Source organism: Sorex araneus, chromosome X (genome assembly GCF_027595985.1).
Source record: "Sorex araneus isolate mSorAra2 chromosome X, mSorAra2.pri, whole genome shotgun sequence".
Taxonomy (NCBI): Eukaryota; Metazoa; Chordata; class Mammalia; order Eulipotyphla; family Soricidae; genus Sorex; species Sorex araneus.
Genome location: NC_073313.1, coordinates 355750517 through 355775257, shown reverse-complemented (window position 1 = coordinate 355775257; position 24741 = coordinate 355750517). Strand labels below are relative to the sequence as shown.

General features: G+C 48.6%; 1 protein-coding gene across 1 annotated transcript in view; it reads left to right on the top strand.

Annotated features, from left to right (window-relative positions):
* The first annotated feature begins 704 nt into the window (after positions 1-704).
* APOB (apolipoprotein B) overlaps positions 705-24741 on the top strand; it is a 44946-nt gene continuing 20909 nt past the window's right edge. The window contains 18 exon segments of the mRNA XM_055121351.1: positions 705-777; positions 931-969; positions 2925-3040; positions 5345-5490; positions 8049-8202; positions 8656-8811; positions 10872-10996; positions 11550-11635; positions 13546-13765; positions 14995-15222; positions 15931-16048; positions 16156-16307; positions 17219-17425; positions 17722-17959; positions 18340-18516; positions 20309-20500; positions 21145-21312; positions 21984-22195. Coding sequence (XP_054977326.1) covers positions 705-777; positions 931-969; positions 2925-3040; positions 5345-5490; positions 8049-8202; positions 8656-8811; positions 10872-10996; positions 11550-11635; positions 13546-13765; positions 14995-15222; positions 15931-16048; positions 16156-16307; positions 17219-17425; positions 17722-17959; positions 18340-18516; positions 20309-20500; positions 21145-21312; positions 21984-22195 — 2807 coding nt within the window.

Sequence of the window (24741 nt, the reverse complement as noted above, 5' to 3'; positions counted from 1 at the left end):
TCTTCTGTGTTTCTCTCTGTCTCTCTTTGTCTCTCTGTCTCTGTCTCTATCTGTGTGTTTCTGTCTCTGTCTTTGTCTCTCTCTCTCTTTGTCTCTCTGTCTCTCTTTCTCTGTCTCTGTGTCTCTGTCTCTGTCTCTCTCTCTCCCTCTCACACTCTCTCGCCCTGTCCCAGATGCGAAGTGGCTCCCTTCCCCCTCTCCTGCTCTCTGGAGGAGGGGCGTCCTTGGGGCTCCCAGCTCTGTACTTATCAGAGGTCCTGCGGGGGATTAGGGGCTCCCAAGCAAGGCAAAGTCCACCAGAGTGGACAGCGGGCCGGGACCGTCTCAGCTCACTGAGGGCCCCTGGAGGGTCACGGGGAGCCGGGGGCACGGGCCGGGGGCTGCCCCAGGCCCCGCGTCGTCTCCCGCAGACGGGAGCTGGGTGCGGGGGTCTCCCGGGGTCGGGGCCCCCTGCCGAGGCGCGCCGCGGGGGCGGGGGTGCCGGGCGGCCCCGTCTGGGTCCTGGGCCGGGCTGGAAACGCAAACACGCGGGGCCGCCGCCCTTTGAACCTGTTGCAACGCCCGGTGGCTCGGGCGCCGCGGGTATAAAGCGGGCGCGGGCGCCGGCCGCACAGTCCGCGGGCCGCCAGCAGTGGGTGCGGACGTGGACGTGGACGCGGCGCCAGGGACAGCAGCGGGCGCGGCCAGGGAGCCCGGCCAGGGCCATGGGCGAGCCGGGGCCCGCGCTGCGGCTGCCGCTGCTGCTGCTGCTGCTGCTCGCGGCCGGCGCCGGGGCCCGTGAGTGCGCGCAGGGGCCGGGCTGGAGCTCCCACCGGGGCGGGCACGCAGCGGGCAGCCCCTGGGGGCGCCTCCGGGTCCGCGTGGGGGGCGCCGAGCGCGGGGCGGGCCGGCGCGCGGGGGGCGCTCACGCCGCTGTCTCCTTTCTTACAGACGAAGAGGTGCCGGGAAGCGCCAGCCTCAGCTGCCCGAGTAAGACAAGTCCCCGCGGGGCCGGGAAGGGTGTTCCACCACCCCGCGCGCGCGCACACACACACACACACACACACACACACACACACACACGCTCAGACACACACGCACTCAGACACACACACGCACACGCACACACACGCACACACACACGTTCAGACACACACACGCTCAGACACACACACGCTCAGACCTACACACACGCACTCAGACACACACACACACACGCTCAGACACACACACACGCACACACACGCACACACACACTCAGACATACGGACACGCACACACTCGCGCTCAGACACACGGACACACACATGCTGACGCTCAGACACACGGACACTCACATACTCGCACTCAGACACACGGACACGCACACACTCATGCTCAGACACTCACCCACGCTCAGACACACAGACATTCACACGCTCACGCTCAGCCACTCACACATGCTCACACAGACCTTCACACAACACACACACATATCTACTCGCTATACATACACATAGATACACTCACATACTCACGTTCAGACACACTCACGCTCAGACACTCACACATACCAAGACACACATATACACTCACATACTCACACACACGCTCAGACACACGTACACTCACGCAACACACACACACATTCACTTGCTACATATACCCACAAATACACTCACATACTCATGTTCAGACACACATACGCTCAGACACACTCACGCAAAACACACACAAACACATACACTCGCTATACATACACACAAATACACTCAAATACACACACATACGCTCACACAGGTTCACACACACACTCACATACATTCAGACACATACTCTCCTTCAGACAACCACACACAAATGCTCAGACACACACACATATACACTCACACAGGCTTGCACACATACACTCACATACTCATGGTCAGACACATACGTTCAGACACACACATTCAGATACACACGCATACGCTCACAAAGGTTCACACACATACACACTCTCTATACACACATACACACATACACTCACACACACACCAGTAGCCCCCCTGTGCCCAGAAGTGGTGTGGTGATGGAATTGGCGTGCACTGCCTTGAGCCCCCATAGGCCAGTTCTTTGAGCCTCTGTCACCCCAGGGAGTCCTAATTTGCATGTCCCCAAAGCTAAGCCCAGGACGTGGTGGGGAGGGAAGGGCTGGATAACTGGGGGCCCCTGGACACTCCAGGAGACACCGCCATCCTATTTAGAAATGGCTAATCATTCACCGATGGGAAGCACCCCAGGGGGGGACTCGCTGACCCAGACCCCCCAACACCTTCCTATTTACCTGACCCAGGGTCCCTGTGAATCCCCGCGAGCGGCAGGCTGCCTGTGGTGGAGCATCACTGCCATCTGGCGGTCATTTCGCATTACTGCACCTAGGCTCAGGCGCCAAATACAATTTTTCAAACTACTAGAAGATTCAAGTACAGCAGAAACCTCCAGAAATTCTCTTTGGAAGGCTTCTCTCTGTCTCTGTCTCTGTCTCTATCTGTGTATCTCTGTCTCTGTCTCTTCCAACAGTGAGATACCACTGATACTTAATGAACTCTGCCTCAGAGGTCTGGTAGCACAATAAAAAGACTCAGACGGTTCTGATATGTTCCGGGATAGCTTCTTGCTGGCCACTCTTGGTTTTCCAGTTCTCTCCAACCAATTTTCTGAGGCCCATGACTCGGCCTTCCACTCACTATAGCGCAAATGATATAGCCAAGGAATGCAAACCAGTTTAAACATTGTCCTCGGCAAAGCCATCACAGGGAAGGTAAAATCTAGGTGGGAAAATTAAGTATACTGAGAGAAGTTTAAATAATTGGAGTTTACGTGTCTCTTTTTTCAAATGATCTATCCCACGGAAACTCGAGGCCCGGAACTGACTGTCCTGGGGAGTTATTTCTAGTTTGTTGACTGACTTCTCATCTTTTTAGAAGATGCAACTCGATTCAAATACCTCAGGAAGTATGTGTACAGCTACGAAGCAGAAGGATCCAGTGAGTTCCCCGGGACCGCCGACTCGAGGAGCACCACCAAGATCAGCTGCAAGGTAGGAGGGGTGAGGCGCCTGCAACTACCCGGAGCCCCGGGCCGAGCTGCGCCGGCTCCTGCCAGAACCAGATGGGCAAATGGGTTGTTCTCTTGGGGGCCTAGAAAAACACTGGCTTTGAGAGTCACCCACTCTGCAGAGTTTTCTGCCACAGAAAACTCAGGCAGCCAGATTTACCGTGAGTTTGTAAGATATGTGATCTAGAATCGTCGCTGTGTAGGAAAGCAGAGGAGAGAGATGGTCCTGGAGGGAAGGAGGGGAAGTGGATGTCTCCCTGGAGAGTGATCTTATCACTAAAGTCAAAGGAAGGGAGGGAGGCGGGGAGAGAAGAAAGGAAAGAGGGAGGGAGGAAGGAAGAAAAGGAGGAAGGAAGGAGGACAGAAGGGAGAGGGGGAAGGAGAGAAGGAGGACAGAAGGGAGGAAGGGGAGGAGGGAAGGAAGGAAGGAAGGAAGGAAGGAAGGAAGGAAGGAAGGAAGGAAGGAAGGAAGGAAGGAAGGAAGGAAGGAAGGAAGGATGGAAGGGAGGGAGGGAGGGAGGGAGGGAGGGAGGGAGGGAGGGAGGGAGGGAGGGAGGGAGGGAGGGAGGGAGGGAGGGAGAGAGGATGGAATAATGAAAAGATGAAGGGATGGAAGGAGACAGGGAAGAAGGGAAGAAGGGAAGGAGGGAAGAAGGAAATGAAGGAAGGAAGGAAGGAAGGAAGGAAGGAAGGAAGGAAGGAAGGAAGGAAGGAAGGAAGGAAGGAAGGAAGGAAGGAAGGAAGGAAGGAGGGGAGGAGGGAGGGAGGGAGGGGGATCAAAAAAATATGATGAACATAATTTTTCTCAAATAAATGTGTACCTTTTATGGGTCCTGACTTTCGTTGTCCTCGTTGGTATGAAGCATACCCCAGGGCCGCCCCGGAGGGCAGCCAGTCAGCCTGAGACACCCCGTCTTCTTCCTCGAGCTCTGCGCTGTGCTTTCAGCATAGCCCTCACTTCATGAATATGATTTTCATTCCATTTAAGTCACACTAGTAACATTTCACAGCGCCCAGTAGTCACCCGTGGCTCGTGGCCACCCTCTCAGACAGAGAAACTATAGGTGGTCTCCACCCTTCCAGAAATGTCCTTAAACAGGGCTGGATGACAACCGGGGACCTGTTTGAGGGCCAGCTAAATGTGAAACTGCGACTCAGTCTCAATAGCAGAGACAGTTGTTTGTTTCTGGCGATGCTGAGGAAATAGCTGCTGTTGAAATCAATGATTTCACATTACCCATCACTCTCCCTGATTCATCCCCTCCTTGTCTTTTAGTCAATCATGCCACTTCAGAATTAAATGAGATCAGCTGGCAGTAGATTTTTTTTTTAAAGAAAATCCCCTCTTACATGTGTCAGTGGTGCATTTAAAGAACTTGGCATTGTGCTGGAGTGATAGCACAGTGGGTAGGGCGTTTGCCTTGCACGTGGCCAAACCGGGTTCAATTCCCAGCATCCTGTATGGTCCCCTGAGCACCATCAGGGGTAATCCCTGAGTGCAGAGGAATAAAATAATGAAAGGATGAAATAATGAAATAATGAGTGAGTGATAGCACAGTGGGTAGGGCGTTTGCCTTGCACATGGCTGAACCGGGTTCAATTCCCAGTCTTGTATGGTCCCCTGAGCACCACCAGGGGTAATTCCTGAGTGCAGAGGAATGAAATAATGAAAGGTTACTGCATTCCTGATGCAGTAATCCCTGTGCATCACCAAGTGTGACCCAAAAATCAAGAAAGAAAGAAAGAAAGAAAGAAAGAAAGAAAGAAAGAAAGAAAGAAAGAAAGAAAGAAAGAGAGAGAGAAAAAGAAAGAAAGAAAGAAAGAAAGAAAGAAAGAAAGAAAGAAAGAAAGAAAGAAAGAAAGAAAGAAAGAAAGAAAGAAAGAAAGAAAGAAAGAGAAAGAAAGAGAGAAAAAGAGAGAGAGAGGGAGGGAAGGAGGGAGGGAGGGAGGGAGGGAGGAAGAAAGGAAAGAAGGAAGGAAGGAAGGAAGGAAGGAAGGAAGGAAGGAAGGAAGGAAGGAAGGAAGGAAGGAAGGAAGGAAGGAAGGAAGGAAGGAAGAACTTGGCATCACAGAACATGGGAAAGATTAAAAAAATCAAGCTGAGTGTGGCTGTCATCGCGGAGGACCCGGGAGGGGCGTTAAGGATGCTCGTGGTGCTGACTGGCAGCTGCCGTGCTCCCCAGCAGCTCCATCCGGGGTGTCCTAATCCAGAGCAAGCCCTGAGCGTGGGGGAGGACGCCACAGTCTTGACTGAGCATCTTCATGGGTTGCTGACTTCCCCTCCCAGGTCGAGCTGGAGGTCCCCCAACTCTGCAGCTTCATCCTGAGGGTAAGCCAGTGCACCCTGGAGGAGGCCTATGGCTTCAGCCTGGAGGGCAAGGCCTTGCTGATGAAGACCAAGAACTCGGACGAGTTCGCTGCCGCCATGTCCAGGTGAGGCGGGGCCGGAGGGTGAACGCTGGAGCTCGGGGCATCATCTCTGGGTGCCCTGGCATGAGTCTGCATGCATGTAGGGGTGTGTGTGTGTGTGTGTGTGTGTGTGTGTGTGTGTCCATTGCGGTGGGAATGTGTGTGTCTTCCAGGTGTTAGGATGCGTGTCCCTAGCAGGCATGGGTGTAGCTTTGAGTACTTGAATCTCTCTTCTGTGCAGATGAGAGAATTGCTGAGTTTTGCCATGCACCAAAAGCAATGCGTTAGCGCTTCTCCCCTCACTTCTTAATCTCACTTAATCTTAATCCTCACTTATCGGTGTCTGAAGATCTTCGGTTTGTGGCTCCTGGACTCAGTCTAGCCCAGATGTTTGCTTGCGTTGTGAGTTGTTGTTTAAAGAATTAAGCAGGACTCAGGCCCAGTGCTCTTCGGGGAGGGTCTCCGGAAAGACTTGCTGTGGTCCCACGGCAGGGCAGGGTCTTTTGTTGGAAGGCACGGCCCAGCCCTAGGGGTGCGTTCCATGGACCCTGGTCAGGCCTTTCGTGATGTGACTGCTGCCTCGTCTCTGATGGCCGCCATCCAGATACGCTGGCCCTGGTTCCACTTGCTGCGTACGCCATACGGCACGCTGCCTCATCCCCCATAGACAGGTTGTGGCGCCCCAAGTGTGTGCAGATAGTCGAGGTCCGTGGGTTCAGTAAGAGCGGAAACCCCCTTCCTGCCCTTCCTCCCGGTTGTTGGACAGAAGACTCCAAAGTTAATCCTGTCTGTGCAAAGTGGCCCTGAGTGGTCCTCAGCAGCCCCCGTCACCCACCTGAGACTGAGATACAGACGAGGGAGCCGGTGGCAGGCAGGAAGGCGCGTGGCTAGGGTGGTCCTTATTCCTCTGCAAGCAACAGGCCCTCCTGCCCTGACCACTCCGAGACACGCCAGGCCTGCAGCTCTGGAACTTTCTGTCTGTCTGGAACTTTCTGTCTGGAACTTTCTGTCTGGAACTTTCTGAGAGTGGAGAGCTGTGGCAGATGTGCCACGTGTCCTTGTCCTCCCTCGGACTGCACTAGACCTTTGGAAGCCACGCAAAAGAAGTCCCCGAGGGAAATCCCTTAGCTTGAGACGTGGCCCGGGGCATGGCAAAGAGGGGCTACCCCACCCCTGTTTGCAGAGAGACTCAGGTTCACTCGGAAATGCGATTTGTCCAATAGACACGTATCGCCTCCCACCCTAAGTCCACCAACACTCGCAGCAGCCCGCGGACAGCCTACGAGTAGAGCAGCCCCAAAGGATGCCCCAGACAGTCTGCATTAGAGTTGAAATACGTCAGCCTGGGACTCTAGCCCACGGCTGGAGAAGCTGTGCTGTGCGAAGATGTTTGTATGAGGACGTGTGTGTACATGTCAGTATTGTTTGTGCGGTGGGAAATGAAAGGGAAGAAATCAGTGAATGACTGAGTGCCATCAGTGGGGGAATGGCAGTCAATTATCTGCAACTAGAGCAGAACTGTATGTGCTTTTTAGAAAGAATCTATTGCGAAGCCAGAGCAATAACACAGTGGGTAGGGCATTTGCCTCACATGCAGGCGACCTGGGTTCGATCCCCGGCATCCCATATGGTCCCCTGAGCACCACTAGGAGTAATTCCTGAGTACAGAGCCAGGAGTAACCCCTGAGCATCGCTGGGTGTGACCCAAAAAAGCAAAAATAATAATAATAATAATAATCTATTTGAGCCTGTTTTCCAAAGTGGGCAATAACCACCCCCAGTTTGCTGGAGTGACATGGGGGTGTGGTAGGAGATTTTGATGCAACTGGGAGCAGGGGGATCAGACAATTTATGCGGTTTGTTCTTCTAAGAAGGTAAATTTCCTGGAGCACTGAGTAAATCTTTTTTCTGAAAAGAGGCACAAGGCCAGATAAGCTTGGGAACATTAGTGCTAGAGTTACATCAAATCCCTCAGAGTGATTTTCATGGAGTATAACTGCGAACAGAGAAAAGAACAAAAAGCGTGGGTGATTCCATGCAGTTCCTACAAAAGACGCAACGGCGACCTCTTGGCCCAAAGCTGTTTACCCCAACCCATCTCTGTCTGGGTGAGGAGGGACAAACGGATTGTCCAGTAGACTGCTCCCTGGGAAAGCCTAGAGCCGAGATGGGGGCGGGAGAGGGGGGAAGGGAAACAGAGAGGCAACGGGCAGGCTGAGAGGACAAGAGGAAGAAAGAGAAGGCCCAGAACACACGGTGTCGGGATACCTAGATGTATGCGCGGATGGATTTACAAACAAGAGGGGAAAGAGCAGCGAGGGCGGGAGTGTGAGCATGCCTTGCGCGTGGGGGAATCGAGTGTGACTTCAGCACTGCATCCCCCCCCGCCCTACCCTCCCCCACACACACCCCTCCAGCACCTTTGGGCTCGAGCAGAGCAGTAATCCAAGCCCAGTCCTGCTGGGAGTCACTCCACCCCGCCCCACATCCTGGGCAACAGGCATGTAGAGGGCGGAAGACCCCGCTGGTGTGTGGCCTAGAGACAGACAGAGTCTCTCTGTGTCCCCTCCTCTCCGGGGCAGGTACGAGCTCAGGCTGGCCGTTCCTGGGGGGAAGCAAGTCGTGCTTTATCCTGAGAAGGGTGAAACCAAACACATCCTGAACATCAAGAGGGGCATCGTTTCTGCCCTCCTGGTGCCCCCCGAGACAGAAGAGGACACACGAGTGCTGTTTCTGGTAAGAGCCTGGCACTCCCCTGCCCTTTGGGGGCACCGTCACCCCGAGAGTGAATGTGCTGTGCAGACACGCAATAGGGCCCAGGAGTTAGCCATATAGCCTGGTACACCGGAAGCCCAAGTTAAGGCAAAACACCAAGATTTGGTGGAGGGGGTGGTGGCACTAGGGGTATGGGAGACCTGAGACACATGGAATGGAGTGGACTAGAATCCATGACATTAGGGAACATGCCAAGAGCACAGACTCTCCAGCCAAAGATACTTGGGCCATGATCTCATGATCAGGCACCAGACCAGCCTCGACACCTGTTAGCCCACCCTCCTTCCGGCACCCCGATCTGCTTTGTTCCTGACTTTTTCTCTCAGGCTCCCTGCTGGTTCCCCCACCCATGGTAGCTGGCAGCCGGGGTCTCTGCTTGGGTTCAGTGAACTCATGTGTCTTCTGCGCCTGCAGGACACGGTGTATGGAAACTGCTCCAGCGACTTTACAGTGAAATCCAGGAAGGGCAGCACCGCCACAGAAATATCCATCGAAAGGAACCTGGAGAAGTGTGAGCACTTCCAGCCTGCGAGCACAGGCGTCAGCCCGCTGGCTCTCATCCAAGGCCTGGTACGTCTCCTACCAACATTGCTGCATGTCTGAGCTTGCGCCTCTTCCTTATCGCAAATCTGAAAGGTTGCGCCCAGGAGCTAGTCCAAGGGTAAAGGTGTGTGTGTCTAAGGCCTTGCATTTAGCCAGTTTGATTCCTGGCCTACCATGCGATCCCCAAAGCACCGACAGGAGTGATCCCTGCGCACAGAACCAGGAGTGAGTTTTGAGCTCCTCTGGGCACGGCTTAAAAATCAACAGTAAAATATGGGAGGTTGGGGTGAGAGAGCTGGAATGGGGTGAAGGCATGTGCCTGACATGCAGTTACCCCAGCTTCCTCCCAAGCACCACGCGCTCCTAAGATTATGTCTGGGTGCTGCCCTGGAGGTCCCCAAGTGCTCCTGGGGTAGCCAGGGTCATCCCCGAGCATCACCACATCTTCAGGGCTTCCCACTGAACCTCCAGCCAGTTTGGCTTCCCCAGAGTGGCTGCAGGGCCTCATGAATACAGCTCGGGAGACATCAACTGGAATCCAGCCTGGAAGGTGGGCGCCAGCAGGACCCTAGAGAAGGTGCTGCCCAGCTGCTGGTGGACCATGGCTGGAAAATGATGGCCAGACACAGGGCAGGTTGGCCAAGGCCACTTGACCTACCGCCAGTGGCTTCGTGGCAGAGCAGGTTCCCAAGTTCCAGCCCAGATCCCTCTCTTCCGGCTCCATCATGATGCCAGTTCGCCCCCCTCCCCCCGGCTCTAGGGCACTGATGCTTCTCCCCAAGAAGGCTCTGGAGGTCCTTGTAAGTTCCAGACTTGGGCGCCCTCAGCCCTGAGATTCGGGCTCAAAAGAAGTCCCAGGGCCCAGAGGATGTTCTGTTCTCCTTGACTCGTTCCCAGAGGCAGGAGAGACGAAAGTGGCCTTCCCTCCCCTCCCCCAGCAGGCCCCTCTGCCCCTGCCAGGGTCCCCCCCTCCCTCAGCACTGAGGTTCTCTGCAGCTGCTCCCCAGGGTCACACAGCCCCATCCATGGTGGCCGAGTCACAGCTTGTCTCAGGCAAAACCAGCTATAGGACAATCAGCACCGTTCCTGAGAATGTTCCTGGCCCTGGTCTTTAGGAAGCCCAGTGACCACAGAAGTGACAGTCAGAAGAGGCCAAGGTCCTGGCTTATGTGGCTTTTATGAGCACTGCCTGTGTGTTCAGCCTTGCTCTGGGCAACATGGAGGGAGGGACAGAGACAGATGAACCATGGACTTTCTCCCCGACGTTGGCCCCTCCCCCCTCGTGCTTGTAGGCACAGGGTTCAGATACCTGCTAATAAAAGATGGTTATGACAGAGTCCAATAAACCGATAAGTCAAGCAGTGCAGACCAGTACCCCGAGCTCGATAGGAAAGAGAAAGCACAGTGGACAGCATTCACTAGGCAGAGCTGCTCAAGAGCCAACGAGAAGAAGTGCTGCATGGCTATCAGCGAGTCCCATGGCCAAGTTTCATGGAGGATGTGTAACATGAAGCAGAGAGAGAAAAGGGATGTGTAAATGCAAGAGGCAGGTGCCAAGGCAATGAAGACTGACCCCTTGAGCAGCAGTATGTCCAGGGTCAGTGTGGGACGGAGCCAGCTGTGGAAGAGACCCTGTTATCTGTTCCTTGGGCAGGACAAAGCTGCCTATTGGGTGGAATAAAATGCCTGCGAATTTATTCAGCTTTGAGTGTGCCAACTTGTGGAATGCCCTTGTCTACATGTTCACATTCCCTTCTTTGCCTGATTCTATTGAGTGAGACATTATCGCCTCCCTTTTCCTTCCTTAAAGATGAGGGCTGGGCTGGAGCAATAGCACAGTGGGTAGGGCGTTTGCCTGGCATGCGGCCAACCCGGGTTTGATTCCCAGCATCCCATATGGTCCCTTGAGCACCGCCAGGGGTGATTCCTGAGTGCAGAGCCAGGAGTAACCCGTGTGCATCACCAAGTAACCCAAAAAGCAAAAAAAAAAGAAAAAGAAAAAGAAAAGTTGAGGGCCTGTGGCAGAAGACTCAGGTCTTAGCACCTGAAGGCTGATGAAATGCTCTCCTGCCCCATGTCATTCACAGAGCCGCCCCTTGTCAACACTGATCAACAGCAACCAGTCCTGCCAGTACACTCTGGACCCCAAGAGGAAGCATGTTTCAGAGGCCACGTGCCAGGAGCAACACCAGCTCCGGCCTTTCTCTGACAAGTAAGTCACCACTGTACCCCTGGCTTGTCATATCAGGTGGCCCAGAGAAGTTGGATGCTTCTCAGTGTCTGTGCCTGGATAGGGACGATGAAAAGGCCCGAAGTAAAACTTGTCCTCACCCTTCTTTTTAAGCCAATGGACAGCTTGGCAAAGAATCCTGTACAGAACAAGGAGACCCAGAAAGGATGTTCCAGGTCCCTACTTGAAGGGCTGGGGATCAGGAAAAGCCGTTGCTTATCGAAGGCTTTCCTGACGCTGGTTGATATGGGATCTGGACTGGAGACTTAAGACTCTTATTTCTCTGGTCACTTTATCGAGGAAGGCTGTTAAGGCACCTATCCCCTCCTGATGGAAAGACAGTTGGTGGTCAGCAGGGAGGCCGGCTCTGTTCTCCAGAGGGTTCAAGAGAGCTGGATGTCTCCATGCTTTGACGGGCAGGCAGGGTCGTACAAAGGTGACAGTAGGGAAATATTCAACATAAAAAGTCTGCTTGGGCCAGAAGGGTTGGGTGTGTGGCCATCCCTCTCACATGACGTGCTTCCTTCGTGGCCAGGACTAAGTACGGGATGATGGCACAGGTTACGCAGACTTTGAAACTTGAAGACACACCTAAGATCAATAGCCGCTTCTTTGATGAAGGTAAGAATTGATGCCCCTTTGGCCTGGGGCTGGAAAACCCACCCAAGCCAAAGCTTATGTGGTGCCTTTGTTCCTTGCTTGATGGACCCTCCAGAATATCTGCTAATGTATGAATGGGTCGAATGGGTTCTGGTATTCTGAGTTTAAAATACTCTGGTGAAAACAGCCATAGCCATTCATTTCAGAATGTCACACAGCAATGAGACTTAAGGACAGGGAGAAGTTTCCAAAGCTGACTGGGCATTTCCGAGTAGGATATTGGCTTCCTAGGTCTGCCTGTGATGGCTCTGGCATCTCATGCTCCCTGTGTGTGCACGAGGGAGGGCATCTGGCAAAGGGCCACTGCGACCTGGAATGGGTCTTTAAAGCTGAAAAGAACTTTAGCTACAGTTCATTTGCGCTTACATTTTTCTTGTGCAGCCGGTCATTGAAGACCAGTGTTTTATTCAATGTAATTCCATTCATCTTGATGAGGAAAAAAAATAAATAAACATCTATTCCAGTTGGGAGCTAATGTCAGCGTGTTCTCCTGAGTCTGTATGGGTTTTCTCTGGGTGTTCCGGTTTCTGCTCTGCAAACACGCATGTTAGATTTGTGATGGCGTTGTCTGCAGTGCCCCAGTGGGAGTGGCTGTGGGCATATGGGAACATGCCCTGCCATGGGAGGGAATTTTGACCCAGAGCGGTCTCTGCCTTGTGCTGGAGGCTGCCAGGATGTGTCCTGACCACCTGCGACTCTTAGCTGGGATGAATGGAGATTGAATGCATGAATGAAGGAAGATTATTTTTATTAAAATTGATGGAAGGAAGTTGACACTGGTGTTGAATTATTGCATGCCTAAAACTCAACCATCGGTAGCTTTGTAGATCATGGTTTTTTTTATTTAAAAAACATTTTTCAAGGAAGGAGAAAAGAAATATTAGGACCTTTAGTTTGGTGGTGTTTTATAGGTAGAAACAAACCATGGTGACTTAACTTGTGTTTCTATCATTTAGTCTCTAGACAATGTCTAGAGTGAAACATTGTTTCACTTAAAGCCCCAGTTTCCATGAACCAATGGACTTTAAGTAGGAATCTGTTTTCTTTAAATCTTTGATTTTTTTTGCTTCTTGGGTCACATCCAGCAATGCACAGGGGTTACTCCTGGCTCATGCACTCAGGAATTACTCCTGGTGGTACTCGGGGGACCATATGGGATCCTGGGAATAGAACCCGGGGTCAGCCGTGTGCAAGGCAAACATCCTACCCGCTGTGCTGCTCCAGCCTAAAATCTTTGAATTTTGACCTGATAGTTTTCAGCAGCCTGTGATGTTGGGTGATAACGATGTATGCTTTTGTACCTATGAGAAAGAGAGAGAGAGAGGGACAGGGAGAAAGAGAGAGAGAGAGAGAGATGGTAGAGATGTTTAGGCACAAATATATGTCATAAAATCTTCAATGAAGTGCAAAGTGAGCCTCAAGACAGAACCTCAAGGACCAGTAGTAAACCATACCACCGTTCTGACCAACCCCTTCCCAAGCATAGGGCAGGGCAGGTGATCAAGCAAAGAAATGACCAGGAGCATCAGTGAGCCTCATAGCAGCTGCTTTCAGGCCTGTGGCTGTACCACCCCCTGTTCTTTCAAAGAGGAAATCTGATATCAGATTCAAATATGCCTGGATGTCATTTCAACTCTGCCTTTTAGACCCAGAGAGAACTTGGGCAAGGTGGATTGCTCGTCTCTGAGTGATAGTTTCCTTATCTTTAAATTGAAAAGTAATACTGGCCTACAGGAATTGTACACATCCTTGACAACAGACAGTTCCCTAACAGCATCATGTACAAATGTCCATCCCCTTTGGCTAATGCTGCCCTGATATCCGGTTCCGGGGAGCTAGGTGCTTATGAGGTCAATGCTTTTCTTTTGCAGGAACTGAGGAGGTGGGGCTTGCCTTTGAAAGCACCAGATCCACATCCCCACCAAAGGAGGCCGAGGCCGTTCTAAAGACCCTCCAGGACCTGCAGCTACTGCATGTCACTGACCAGAATTTTCTGCGGGCTCAACTCTTCAACCAACTGGTCACGGAGCTGAGAGGCCTTGATGATAAGGCAGTCTCTGACCTCTTGCCCAAGTTGATGGACGTGTCTAGGTACCTCTCTGGAGCTTACAGATCCTTCTTTGCTGGAACCTAGGGGAGCTATCTGAACTTTCAAACCAAGCCCAACGTTAATATGTCCTGGGTAGGAAAATATCAGCTGGGTAACCTCAAGGTCTGCACATGCAGACGCACACTTTGACAAGGCAGATGTGTATTTTTATGTTCAATGAGAGGGGAATATTTTTATGGGCATCCTTACATCTTAGCTTAACTGTGGGTCCCTTGGAAAGTTTGAGAGCAAGAGAAGGCCGTACCTTCTGAAAGTCTTAAGCTAGTGGGAGGGAGAATTCAGGCAAACACAAAGAATTGCTGTGATTTCTTTCTGCTTCAAGACTCCAGCTCAAAGAAAGGAAGAACAGAGGACTGGTGTAAGAGGATGCCAGTGTTTGCCTGGCAGGGTCCATGTCCTTCCCAGAGAACGGGACAACAGCCCTCTTGGGTGATGAGCACCGGGTAGATGGGTTCTTCTACGGATTTTTCCCCAGGGGCTTTTCCAGTGGAAAACATTCCTGGGAAAGGTAGCCTGGTTCCAGTGATGACAGTTGGATATATTTTTTTAAATAGTTGAATTTGGATAATAAAACAGGGGGAACTGTGGGCACTCCCACAGGCTGCCCTCCAGGCCCTTCGGAAAATTATGAGGTACAGTTTATAGGGCAGGTATGAATGGGAAAAGCTTACACAGATGAAGGGTTGGAATAATTGGAATTTAGATCTCAGAGAGGTAATCCTGTCCATGCACCAGGGGTTGAAAACATGTGCTGCTAAAATAACCCCTGGTCAACGGAACTTTTGTTCAAGCTGATGAGGGGTAAGGGGAGGGTCCAGATATTTCCCTAGTGCTTGTGGATTGCTGAAACAGTCCATAGGTGTAGAAAGGTTGAAAGACACTTTTCTTCTATTTTGCTTGGTTATAACTACTGGTCCATGGATTGATGTGTAGGACAGGTGTCAGTCCGTAAGTATAAAAAGGTTGAAGATGGGCTGGAGAGAAAGTATAGCAGGTAAGGTATACCTGCCTTACACGGCCAACCTGGGTTCAATCCCCAGTATACCATCTAGTCCCCCAAGCACCACTAGGAGTATTCCCTGAGTGCAGAGAATGGGGTAACCCCTGAGCATTGCCAGGTGTGGCCTGAAACCTGAATAAATAGACGAAGACTGCTCCCAAAGTGTCCCGAAGGCAATCCGTGTGACTTTCTCTGCGCTTGTCTTCACAGCCCCATCACCTTACAAGCCTTGATTCAGTGTGGACAATCCCCTTGCTACACTCACGTCCTCCGCTGGCTGCGCAGTGAGAGCGCCAACCCCCTCCTGGTGGACGTAGCAACCTACCTGGTAGCCCTGATCCCGGAGCCCTCCGCCCAGGCGCTGCAGGAGATCTTCACCACGGCAAAGGAGCAGCAGAGTCGGGCCACCCTCTACTCTCTCAGTCACGTGGTCAACAAGTGAGTTATTCACACACTTCAAGGAAGACCCCCCCAGGTCTGCATTAAGTTGTCCCCCTCCCTCCACTTCAACCTCTTTCACCTCCTCTTGTTTTTATCCTGGTCATTTTGAGAACAATGACTTGACATGCAAAGGTCCCCAGGCAACATCACAGGAGAGCTTAAGCACACAACAGAGTTGGTGGGAGGGAAGGTCTGAGAGGGAGGGATGCTGGGGTCCTTATACGAGGAAAATGGGCACGCTGGTGATGGGGATGGTGCCGGAATGATGTGTCTGAGGAACCATTATTAACAGTACTGTAAACCACAGAATTTCAATTTTAAAAGTTTTAAGTAAAATAAAATTTTGAATTTTAAAATTTAAAATTTAAATTAAATTAATTTTAATTAAATTTAAATTCTAAGTAAAATTTCTTTTCCATTCTGAAAAGAAATCAACAAACACAAGTTGAGATTTTAAGAGAAACCTAGCTTCTTGCTGATTGTTCATCCTTATTTATTTACTTATTTATTTATTTGCTTTTTGCATCCCACCCGGCAATGCTCAGAGGCAATGCTCCTGGCTCTGTACTCAGGAATTACTCCTGGAGGTGCTCGGGGAGCCACATGGGATGCTGGGGATAGAACCCGGGTCAGCTACATGCAAGGCAAATGCCCTACCAGCTGTACTATCGCTCAAGCCCCTGATTGTTCATTCTTATCTTACAGCTTTCATAAGGCGAACCCTACAGTGACCCGAGACCTGCAGGCTGTTGCTGATTACCTGTCGGAACAGATTCGTGAGGACTGCTCAGGGGATGAAGAGCACATCTACCTGATCCTCAGGGTACTTTCATGCTCTTGTAAAATAGGCATCATTTAGGAAGCATTTTCCCAGGCACCTCTGAATTCTCCCTCTGTGCCCTCATTTCCTTTTGTCTTGTTTCCTTGTAGGTCATTGGCAATATTGGTAGAACCATGGAACAGGTCACTCCAAGACTCAAGTCCTCCGTACTGAAATGTATCAAGAGTCCAGAGCCTTCCCTGCTGATCCAGAAGGCTGCCATCCAGGCCCTTCGGAAAATGGAACTCAATGATGAGGTACAGTGTACAGGGCAGAGCTGAACGGGAGAAGCTGAGGCAGATGAAGGATTGGAATAATTGAAACCTAGATCCCATCGTTCTTGCTTTATTCTACAGCTTTCTTTGAATTCTTTTTTTTTTTTGGTTCTTAGTTTTAGTTAGTCTGTTTGTTTGGGGGGATTTTCTTAGGGGGGGTGTTTGAGGGGTTGTTTTTGCTTTTGTTTGCCCTGCTTAGTTGTGCTCAGGGTTTGTGCTTGGTTCTGTCCTCAGGAATCCCGACAGTGCTTGGGGTATTGGTACTGAGATCAAAACTCACTGTACTATCTCTCTGGCCTCATTTATTGCTTTACCTTTACAAATTCCCACCAGCCCATAGACCTCAGCCTAGTGGTATATGCACCAGAAAGATTTGACCTTGCACACCAGTATGCAGAATAGGAGATTTTGGCTTCGTGCTATCTTCCAATCAGATCTACCATCTCCTGCATCATGGGAAAACATGCCTGGTTTCCCGCGGGTCTCCCCAAAACTAGGATAGTCAAGAGGACAATGACCTCAGATCTTTGGAAACAACTTTATTCCTTAGCCCCAACCTCTTTTTATTCCTCCCATACTTTACCCTCACATTGAAATAACTTACATTAAAGGAACTGTATTGTCAGTTAGGGCAGTTCTCCATCAAGTCATAACTTTGTTCATACTTTAATGCAGTTGAATCCATGGGAGTTTCTAAGTCCCTTTCTTAATTTAGTTGATTGAAGAAAAGAAAGCAGTCCCATCATTTGAAGAGTTATTTGCAAGAAATTGGATTTTGTATCTGATAAATCACTAGCAGTCATGCAAATGCTTTCCAGATATGGTGTATGTTCTGAGTAATAGTAATAGTAACAGTAATAGCCAACAATAATAGTCTCCTCCATTGGCTACAGGTCAGAGATGCCCTTCTTCAGATTTTCCTCAATCACACCTCCCCAGGGGAGAAGCGACTGGCTGCCTATCTCATGCTGATGCGGAGCCCTTCTCAGTCCGACGTTAATGAAATCATCCAACTTCTCCCTCAAGAACAGAATGAGCAAGTGAAGAACTTTGTGGCTTCCCACATTGCCAACATCCTAAAGTCAGAAGAACTGTACACTCAAGAGTAAGTAAATCATTTCCCCCATCTGCCACAAAGAACTAAAATCCAAACCTGGATTCTAGGGTGGCCACTTCCTTCTACTTCCTGTCTTCTGTGGAGTGTTCTTTCTTCTTCTTCTTTTTTTTTTGGAACAAAAACAAAAACTATTTTCTTTGAAAAAGTGGAAAAGACTGTAGCCAAGTTATTCGGGCAAATTAAATCTAGTTTGGTGGCAATCGGAAATACATATATACTTGGAGTGAGGCTGTGAATAAAAAGTGTGATGCGTTACATAAAATATACTCTTCCTTTTCATCTAGCTTGAAAGAATTGGTGGGAAAAGCTCTAGAAGAGTCTCAGCTTCCAACTCTCATGGACTTTACAAAGTTCTCCCGGAATTATCACCTTTCAAAATCTTTTTCTCTTCCATCACTTGACTCAGTCTCAGCCAAAATCGAAGGAAATCTCATATTTGACCCCAAAAATTACCTTCCTAAAGAAAGCATGCTGAAAACGACCCTTGCTGTGTTGGGAGTTGCTCCGACTGACCTCTTTGAGGTATGTGTGAGATCAAAGAATAGTTTTTTTTATTTCTCCCTTGTTCTGTTGAAAAATCCAAAATAGAAAATCAGGGAAGTCATGAGCCAGGCAGACATATCTGGTTGAAAGTTCGAATCCATCCCAAACTCTGTTTTTTTTTTTTTAACATTAGCTGCTTCTCCTGGTAGGGTGGGGGTGGGGGGGGATAGCGGCAGAAAATCAATTCTACCTTTTTAAGTTTCTGGTGAGATTTCAGTAAGACATGTCCTATGAAATACTCAACTCAGGTCCTGATTCCAGTATTAATCAAACACTAGTTTCATGAAAGGGGCCCTTAAGTGAATCACGAACTAAGGCAACTCTTTCTTTAACATGTTCTCCCTGGTTTTCTTCCTCAGATTGGTCTGGAAGGAACAGGCTTTGAGCCAACAGTGGAAGCTCTGTTTGGGAATCAAGGATTCTTCCCAGACAGTGTCAACAGGGCTTTGTACTGGGTGGATGGTCAAGTTCCTGATCCGGTCTCCAAGGTCTTGGTGGACCACTTTGGCTACACCAAAGATGAGAAACACGAGCAGGTATGTTTTTATTAAGTGTCCTCTCCAGAGAATCTTTGTTGCCGACCAGTGCAAAACAGTCTCGTATAAAATTTAGTATCATTGAAGAACAAGTTAATTCAGTTCATTTGCAACCCCCTAATCCAGTGCTAGATGTAGGTATAAAAGATGGAAACTTTCATTCTAGCTGAGGTGAAAAGTCAGGCCCAAGGGATCAAGGTCTGTGTTCTCTAGTTGTGGGTTTCCTGGCAACTCAGCCCCCGTGCCCAGGAAGGGGCCTTTAGAAACCACACACCCTGAACGTAATGGTTTCATGAACTCTGTGGTTTGGCTTAGAATTCTAACTCAACTTCACACCGTGTATCTCTGAGCAAGTTTTCATATTGCATCTATTTCTGCTTCCCCCAGAGTGCTAATAATAATCCTGACTTTATTAGGATATTTAAAGACTGAGTGAAGCAAATACATAAAGCACTAAACAGAGTGTCTGACCCTGGCACATGTGGTTCCATATGTGCATATTTGTTATCTTATTTTTATTTATATGTATTATTATAATTTTTGTTTATATGTATTGTTATGATTTATTGGTTTCTTTAGCTGCCACTCATACTAGTACACCAGCTAATGAGAACAAAATCCACTTTGTAATTAGCGTGAACCACCACTTAAGAAATAGAAAAGAAAGCCAGAGCAATAGTACGGTGGATAGGGTAACTGCCTTACACACAGCCAACCCAGGTTTGACCTTTGGCACCACATAGGGTCTCCCAAGTCCCACCAGGAGTGACCCCTGAGCACAAAATCAGGAGTAAGACCCAAGCACTCTGAGTGTGGCCTGAAGGAAAAATAGAAAAGAAGTAGAGAATAAATTGTATCATTGGGAGATTCTCATTCTTGAATTTTTTGATACCCAAAGTTTGGTAGATCCAATCACTGGCATCAGATGAAAAACTAGAAATTAAGGTCCTTGGGCCTCCTGGACTTTGTTAAGTCAGAACCATGTATTTATTTATTTTTGCTTTGGGGGGGGAACTCCCCACCATTGACTAGGGGCCTGTCTGATGAATATTGGCCAGTCTACATGGACCTGACAATTCAGTGCTCAGCCCAGCAGTAAGGTACCACCCAGCCCAGGGCACATGGCCAGTAAGGCCACCCCAGCAGTATACAGGCAGCCATGTAGTGCCAGGGTTTGACTGGGCCCTTGCACATACAGAGCATGTGGTCCAACTCCTTGAGCCATCCTCCAGGCCATCAAAACCTATATTTTAATAAGATCCTCAGGTAATTTGTATGCACAGTTCCACCTGAGAAGGAGGATGATAACGTACCCCCAGACGCTCACAGGTGGGACCCACCCCCATCTCCTCCTGACACACTCTAGTGGCCTTTGCTCATCTCCTCCTGACACACTCTAGTGGCCTTGGATTTGTCTTAGGCCTGTCTTCCCTCTTCTTGCCCCCATACCTTTGCATCAGGGTATGGAATTATTTTCTGTGCAAAGAACTTTCAAGGATCAGTTATTTTTCAAATTTTCAGCTAGTTTATCTCAGCCACTACATTATGGGAGCTCGAGGGCCCTCGAATCCCAGACTATGCCTACACTATCCGAGCTGAGAATACTGTAGAATCAACATCCTCCCTGGCAAGACCACGCCCTATTCAGCTGACTCTGGAGTTGCCGACTATCTTTCAGTATAAGAGAGGAGCCTGCTGAGCTCTCAAGGGTGCAGCGGACAGGTTTACATCAGGAATCTGAAGTGTTTGATGGGACTGTAACTCACTCGGTATTTTGTTGTTTAAATCCCAGGACATGGTCAAAGGAATTATGCTCAATGTTCAGAATCTGATCAAAGATTTGAAATCCAAAGAATTCCCTGAAGCCAGGGCCTACCTCCAGATCTTGGGAGAGGAGCTTGGTTTTGTGAGACTTCGTGATCTGCAGCTCTTGGGAAGGTTACTGCTGAACGGTGTTGATTCCCTGCGGGGGATCCCCCAGATGGTGAGTGGGTCACCCCCATCCCATCAGAGGACAAAAAGACTTGCCCATGCTCCTATCAGACTTCCCAGAGTATCTTATGATCCTGATGGTATAAACCAGAGAAAAGGCAGGTACTTCCTTCAAAGAAGCAAGTTGGCCTTGATTTTAGTGAAGATTCTTGGATTGCACAGATTGACAATATTTAGAAAGCAGCTATATACAGTAATATTGTACTTCTCAAGAGCCTTCAATTATTCATCTGGAAAATAATGTTAAATTTGTCTCCCACCTACTACCCTACATTTTTTTTCCTTTTTATACTGAAGTGATATGATGATTAGGAGAAAATATATTTGGCACACCGTAATCCACTCTTTAAACTCTGAGATGCCAGAATTAAATTATACTTTAAAGTCATTTGACTCTGAGGCCTGGCCCACTTTCCAAGTGCCTTCTGAGTCATCCATTGACTCATATCTATCCAGGGCAATATTTTCATGCTAATTAATAGAAATCAAGCATCATTGATCTTAGAGTATTTAGCTTCTCAAAATAGACTAGCCCTTTCCTTTGTGGGCAAAGAAGAATCATTTTCCCATGTGTGAGAAGTAGAATTCATGAAACTGGCTTCAAGATTTAGTTACTCTTCTTTATTGGGTCTACAGATTGGAGAGACCCTAAGGAAAGGGTCTAGGAATGACTTGTTTCTTCACTACATCTTCATGGACAATGCCTTTGAACTTCCCACTGGACTTGGATTGCAACTACACGTGTCTTCCTCTGGCATCATCACTCCAGGAGTCAAGGCCGGGTTCAGACTAGAAGTAGCCAATGTAAGACCCTAATTAAACTATTCTTTTCCTCCTTGATAGGACTCATTGTGCCATTGTAAAACATGTTTCCAGCTCAAACAAAGCCAACCATCATTGATGATCTCCTTCACGCTGAAAAACTCAAGGGTCCTACTGGGATATGACAGCTTGTTAAGTCCATTGGGCAGGGCAGTCAAGTGATAATCAGCTATTCTCTCAATAACAGAACTATCCAAACTGGAGAGAGAATGTGGGGTTTAAGACACTTGCTCTGCACATGGTTTCATCCCCAGCATCACACTGGATTCCCCGTAGCACTACCAAGAGTTATCTCTGCATACAGAGCCAGGAATAAGCCCTGAGCATAAGAATAATATTAAGCCTTTATTTCTTCCCAAAAACCATGAAAATTTTTACTCAAAAGAAAGTAATAAAGTGAGGATCCCTGTCATTTTTATCTCCTGTGCTGCTTAAAGTTCACTTGAATACTTCTTGGACCGAGTGATCCATGTACCCAGACTCTGGGAATCAGAGACCTTAGCTTTTCTTCCCCCGAACAAGTAATAACAATGCTCCCTGAGATGTCAGCTGTCCAGAGAGAGTCTCCCAGGGCTGGGAAGGAGGATGGATGATAGGACTTCCAAGGGTGATGGTATTTCACAAAGTCGAATAAACCTTTTTCTGACTTCTAGATGCAGATGGAACTGGTCGCCAAACCCTCTGTGTCTTTGGAATTTGTGACAAGTATGAGTATCATCCTTCCAGAATTTGCTGTGAGTGGGGTCCAAAGAAACACCAACTTTTTCCAGGAGTCGGGCCTGGAGACAAGAGTTGCCTTGAAAGCCAAACAGCTGAAGTTCATCATTCCTCCTCCACAGAAACCAATCAGGCTATTCAGTTTCAGGTAACTCCTTTGACTCTATCTAATGAGCCAGGGAGAGAAGGGAGTCTCTCTGTGCAACTCTGAGCTCATCCTAGTCTCCTTGGTGGCCAGATGGGCAAAGGAAGAAGGTTCTGGGTTACATATTTTTAACGAGGCTAAGACTCACTAAACAATTTCTTTGACTTTCTACATATTACTACAGTGAAACTTAAGAGCTATTAATTAACTGCTTGTTGTTGGGTTTTTAAAGGTTTCATAGTTATTTGTCTTTCTTGAGAATGATGAAACATTAGCTCTAGAGAAATCAGCCTTGCGAAATGAACATGTTTCCCAGGAAAAAGACCAGAAGATTTACTGATATTTTTGGTAGTAAATTAAGTGATAAAATGTAAAGTCCTAATTTTATGATATGGTATGCAGCCTGATATTGAGAGCTGGGTTTCCAATGATAACCTCAAACATTGATCTCCCTTGGTGTTCAATTTGAATGAGACAATTAAAGGCCCGTGACTTTCTTGAGGTGATCATAAACAGGAAGGACATATGCTGAAGTGCACTGTAACTATAAAGTGAGTACTAAATTAGAGAAAGTGTTTGCGGGCCAGGAACTTGTCTATCATAAAAAGGCGATAGGGAAAAACCTTCTGAAAATAAAAGTTACATTTGAACTGATATATGAAGATTGTACCAGGGTATACAGAAAAAAAAAAGGAATGAATGTTTCTGGGCAAAGAGAAAAGCATGTACAAATGGTCTGAGGGAGAAAAAAAATGGGTCTGGAAATGCCAGAAGTGAAGTGCTCAGGGAACATGGTGAGAGATGGCATTAGAGACCACCAGGGCCCCCTGTCAGGAAAAGGAATCTGAACTCTTATGAGGTCCAAAGAGTTTTAATGGGACCATAAACAGAATAAGGTTCACATTTGAAGAACTGCTTAGACCCAGAGTGAAACGTGGATGGAAAGGGCTTCGCCTGGATAAGGAGTCGTTTCCTTGCTCACAGACTTTCTTGCTAATAGTGAACAGTCTGTGGGGAAAGGACAGTGGACCACCCTGAGGAGGGTTGTGCTGTAGAGAGAAGTGAGTACGCTCTGGAATTCCTAGGAAGGTAGAAACATGCAGACAGGGTGGATTAGTGGATATGGAAGGTGTTGAAGTAGAAAGCGGAAAGGGAGGTGACTTATTTCTGACGCCTTTGTAGAAAAAAGGACTACTGAGAGCAGAGGTTGTGAGAAAGGTGAGAAATTCAGTAGTAGATAAGCTGCATTGGAAATCCTGTCAGCAATCAATTAGAATTGTCCATCTGGTATTTGGACCATTCGGTCAGAACTTGGTAGAGGTTTGGACTATAAGTTTGAGAGATAAATCAAGGCTGTTGAGGTCAAATAATAAGTGGTATATAATAAGACCTAGGGAAGAAAGATAAAAATACAGAGACACATGCAAAGCGGGAAAGGGAAATGTGTCAAAGAGAGAGGGGAAGGAAAGGAAGATAGAAGGAGAATCACAGCCTTAGAGTCAAATCTGTTCTTAGAGTCCAGTTCACCAGCAAAGCTTGGACTGTAGGCACCCCAAAATGAGGAAACAGCACTTGGGAGATAGCTCAGAGGACTAGAGTACACACTTTCTTTCTTTTTTAAATTTTTTTTATTGAATCAGTGTGAGATAGACCCTTACAAAGCTGTTCATGATTAGGTTTCAGTCACACAGTGTTCCAACACCCATCCCTCCACCAGTTGTGCACACTTTCTTGCAGGATCCCAGATTCAATACTCAGCACTACAAGGTCTCCCAAGCACCACCAGGGAGCTATGAATCCAGGGGTAGCCCCAGAGTACCATTTGGTACCCCTTGGTATTGCCCCACACCCACACCCCACAGATGAGGAAACAGTACTGAGGAAATCATCCTTGGATAAAATCAAGATATGGTTGAATTTGTTCTATATCATTCTTTTTTTTTTTTTTTGCTTTTTGGGTCACTCCCGGCTATGCACAGGGGTTACTCTTGGCTCTGCACTCAGGAATTACCCCTGGCGGTGCTCAGGGGACCATATGGGATGCTGGGAATCGAACCCGGGTCGGCTGTGTGCAAGGCAAACGCCCTACCCGCTGTGCTATTGCTCCAGCCCCTGTTCTGTATCATTCTTTAAGTGCTTTTGGAGGAAAACACCATCATCTTTTCCAATATTAGAAAATTTATAGTCTTTAGTAGACTTTAAATGAGAAATAATACTTAGCACTCCTGGAAAATCATGAAAACAAATCCTAAAAATGTTTAGTTACAAGCAGAAGGTGATTGAAGATGCTGCTGAACACAGTTCTGGGGTGCCGTGGGAAGTGATAGTCATAGGAAAGCTCCGTGAGAAATGTAGTGGAAGTTGAGACTGCAAAGACAGACAGATGACAATTCCGAGTGAGTGTGTGTGTGTGTGTGTGTGTGTGTGTGTGTTGAGAAAAGAGACCTGAGTATGCTAACTGACAGTGAAAAGAAGTCAGGGGAGATGGAACAATTTCAGGGGGAAAGGAGACCAGGTCCCTCTTACCTTGACCCTACGAGAAGGCTCCT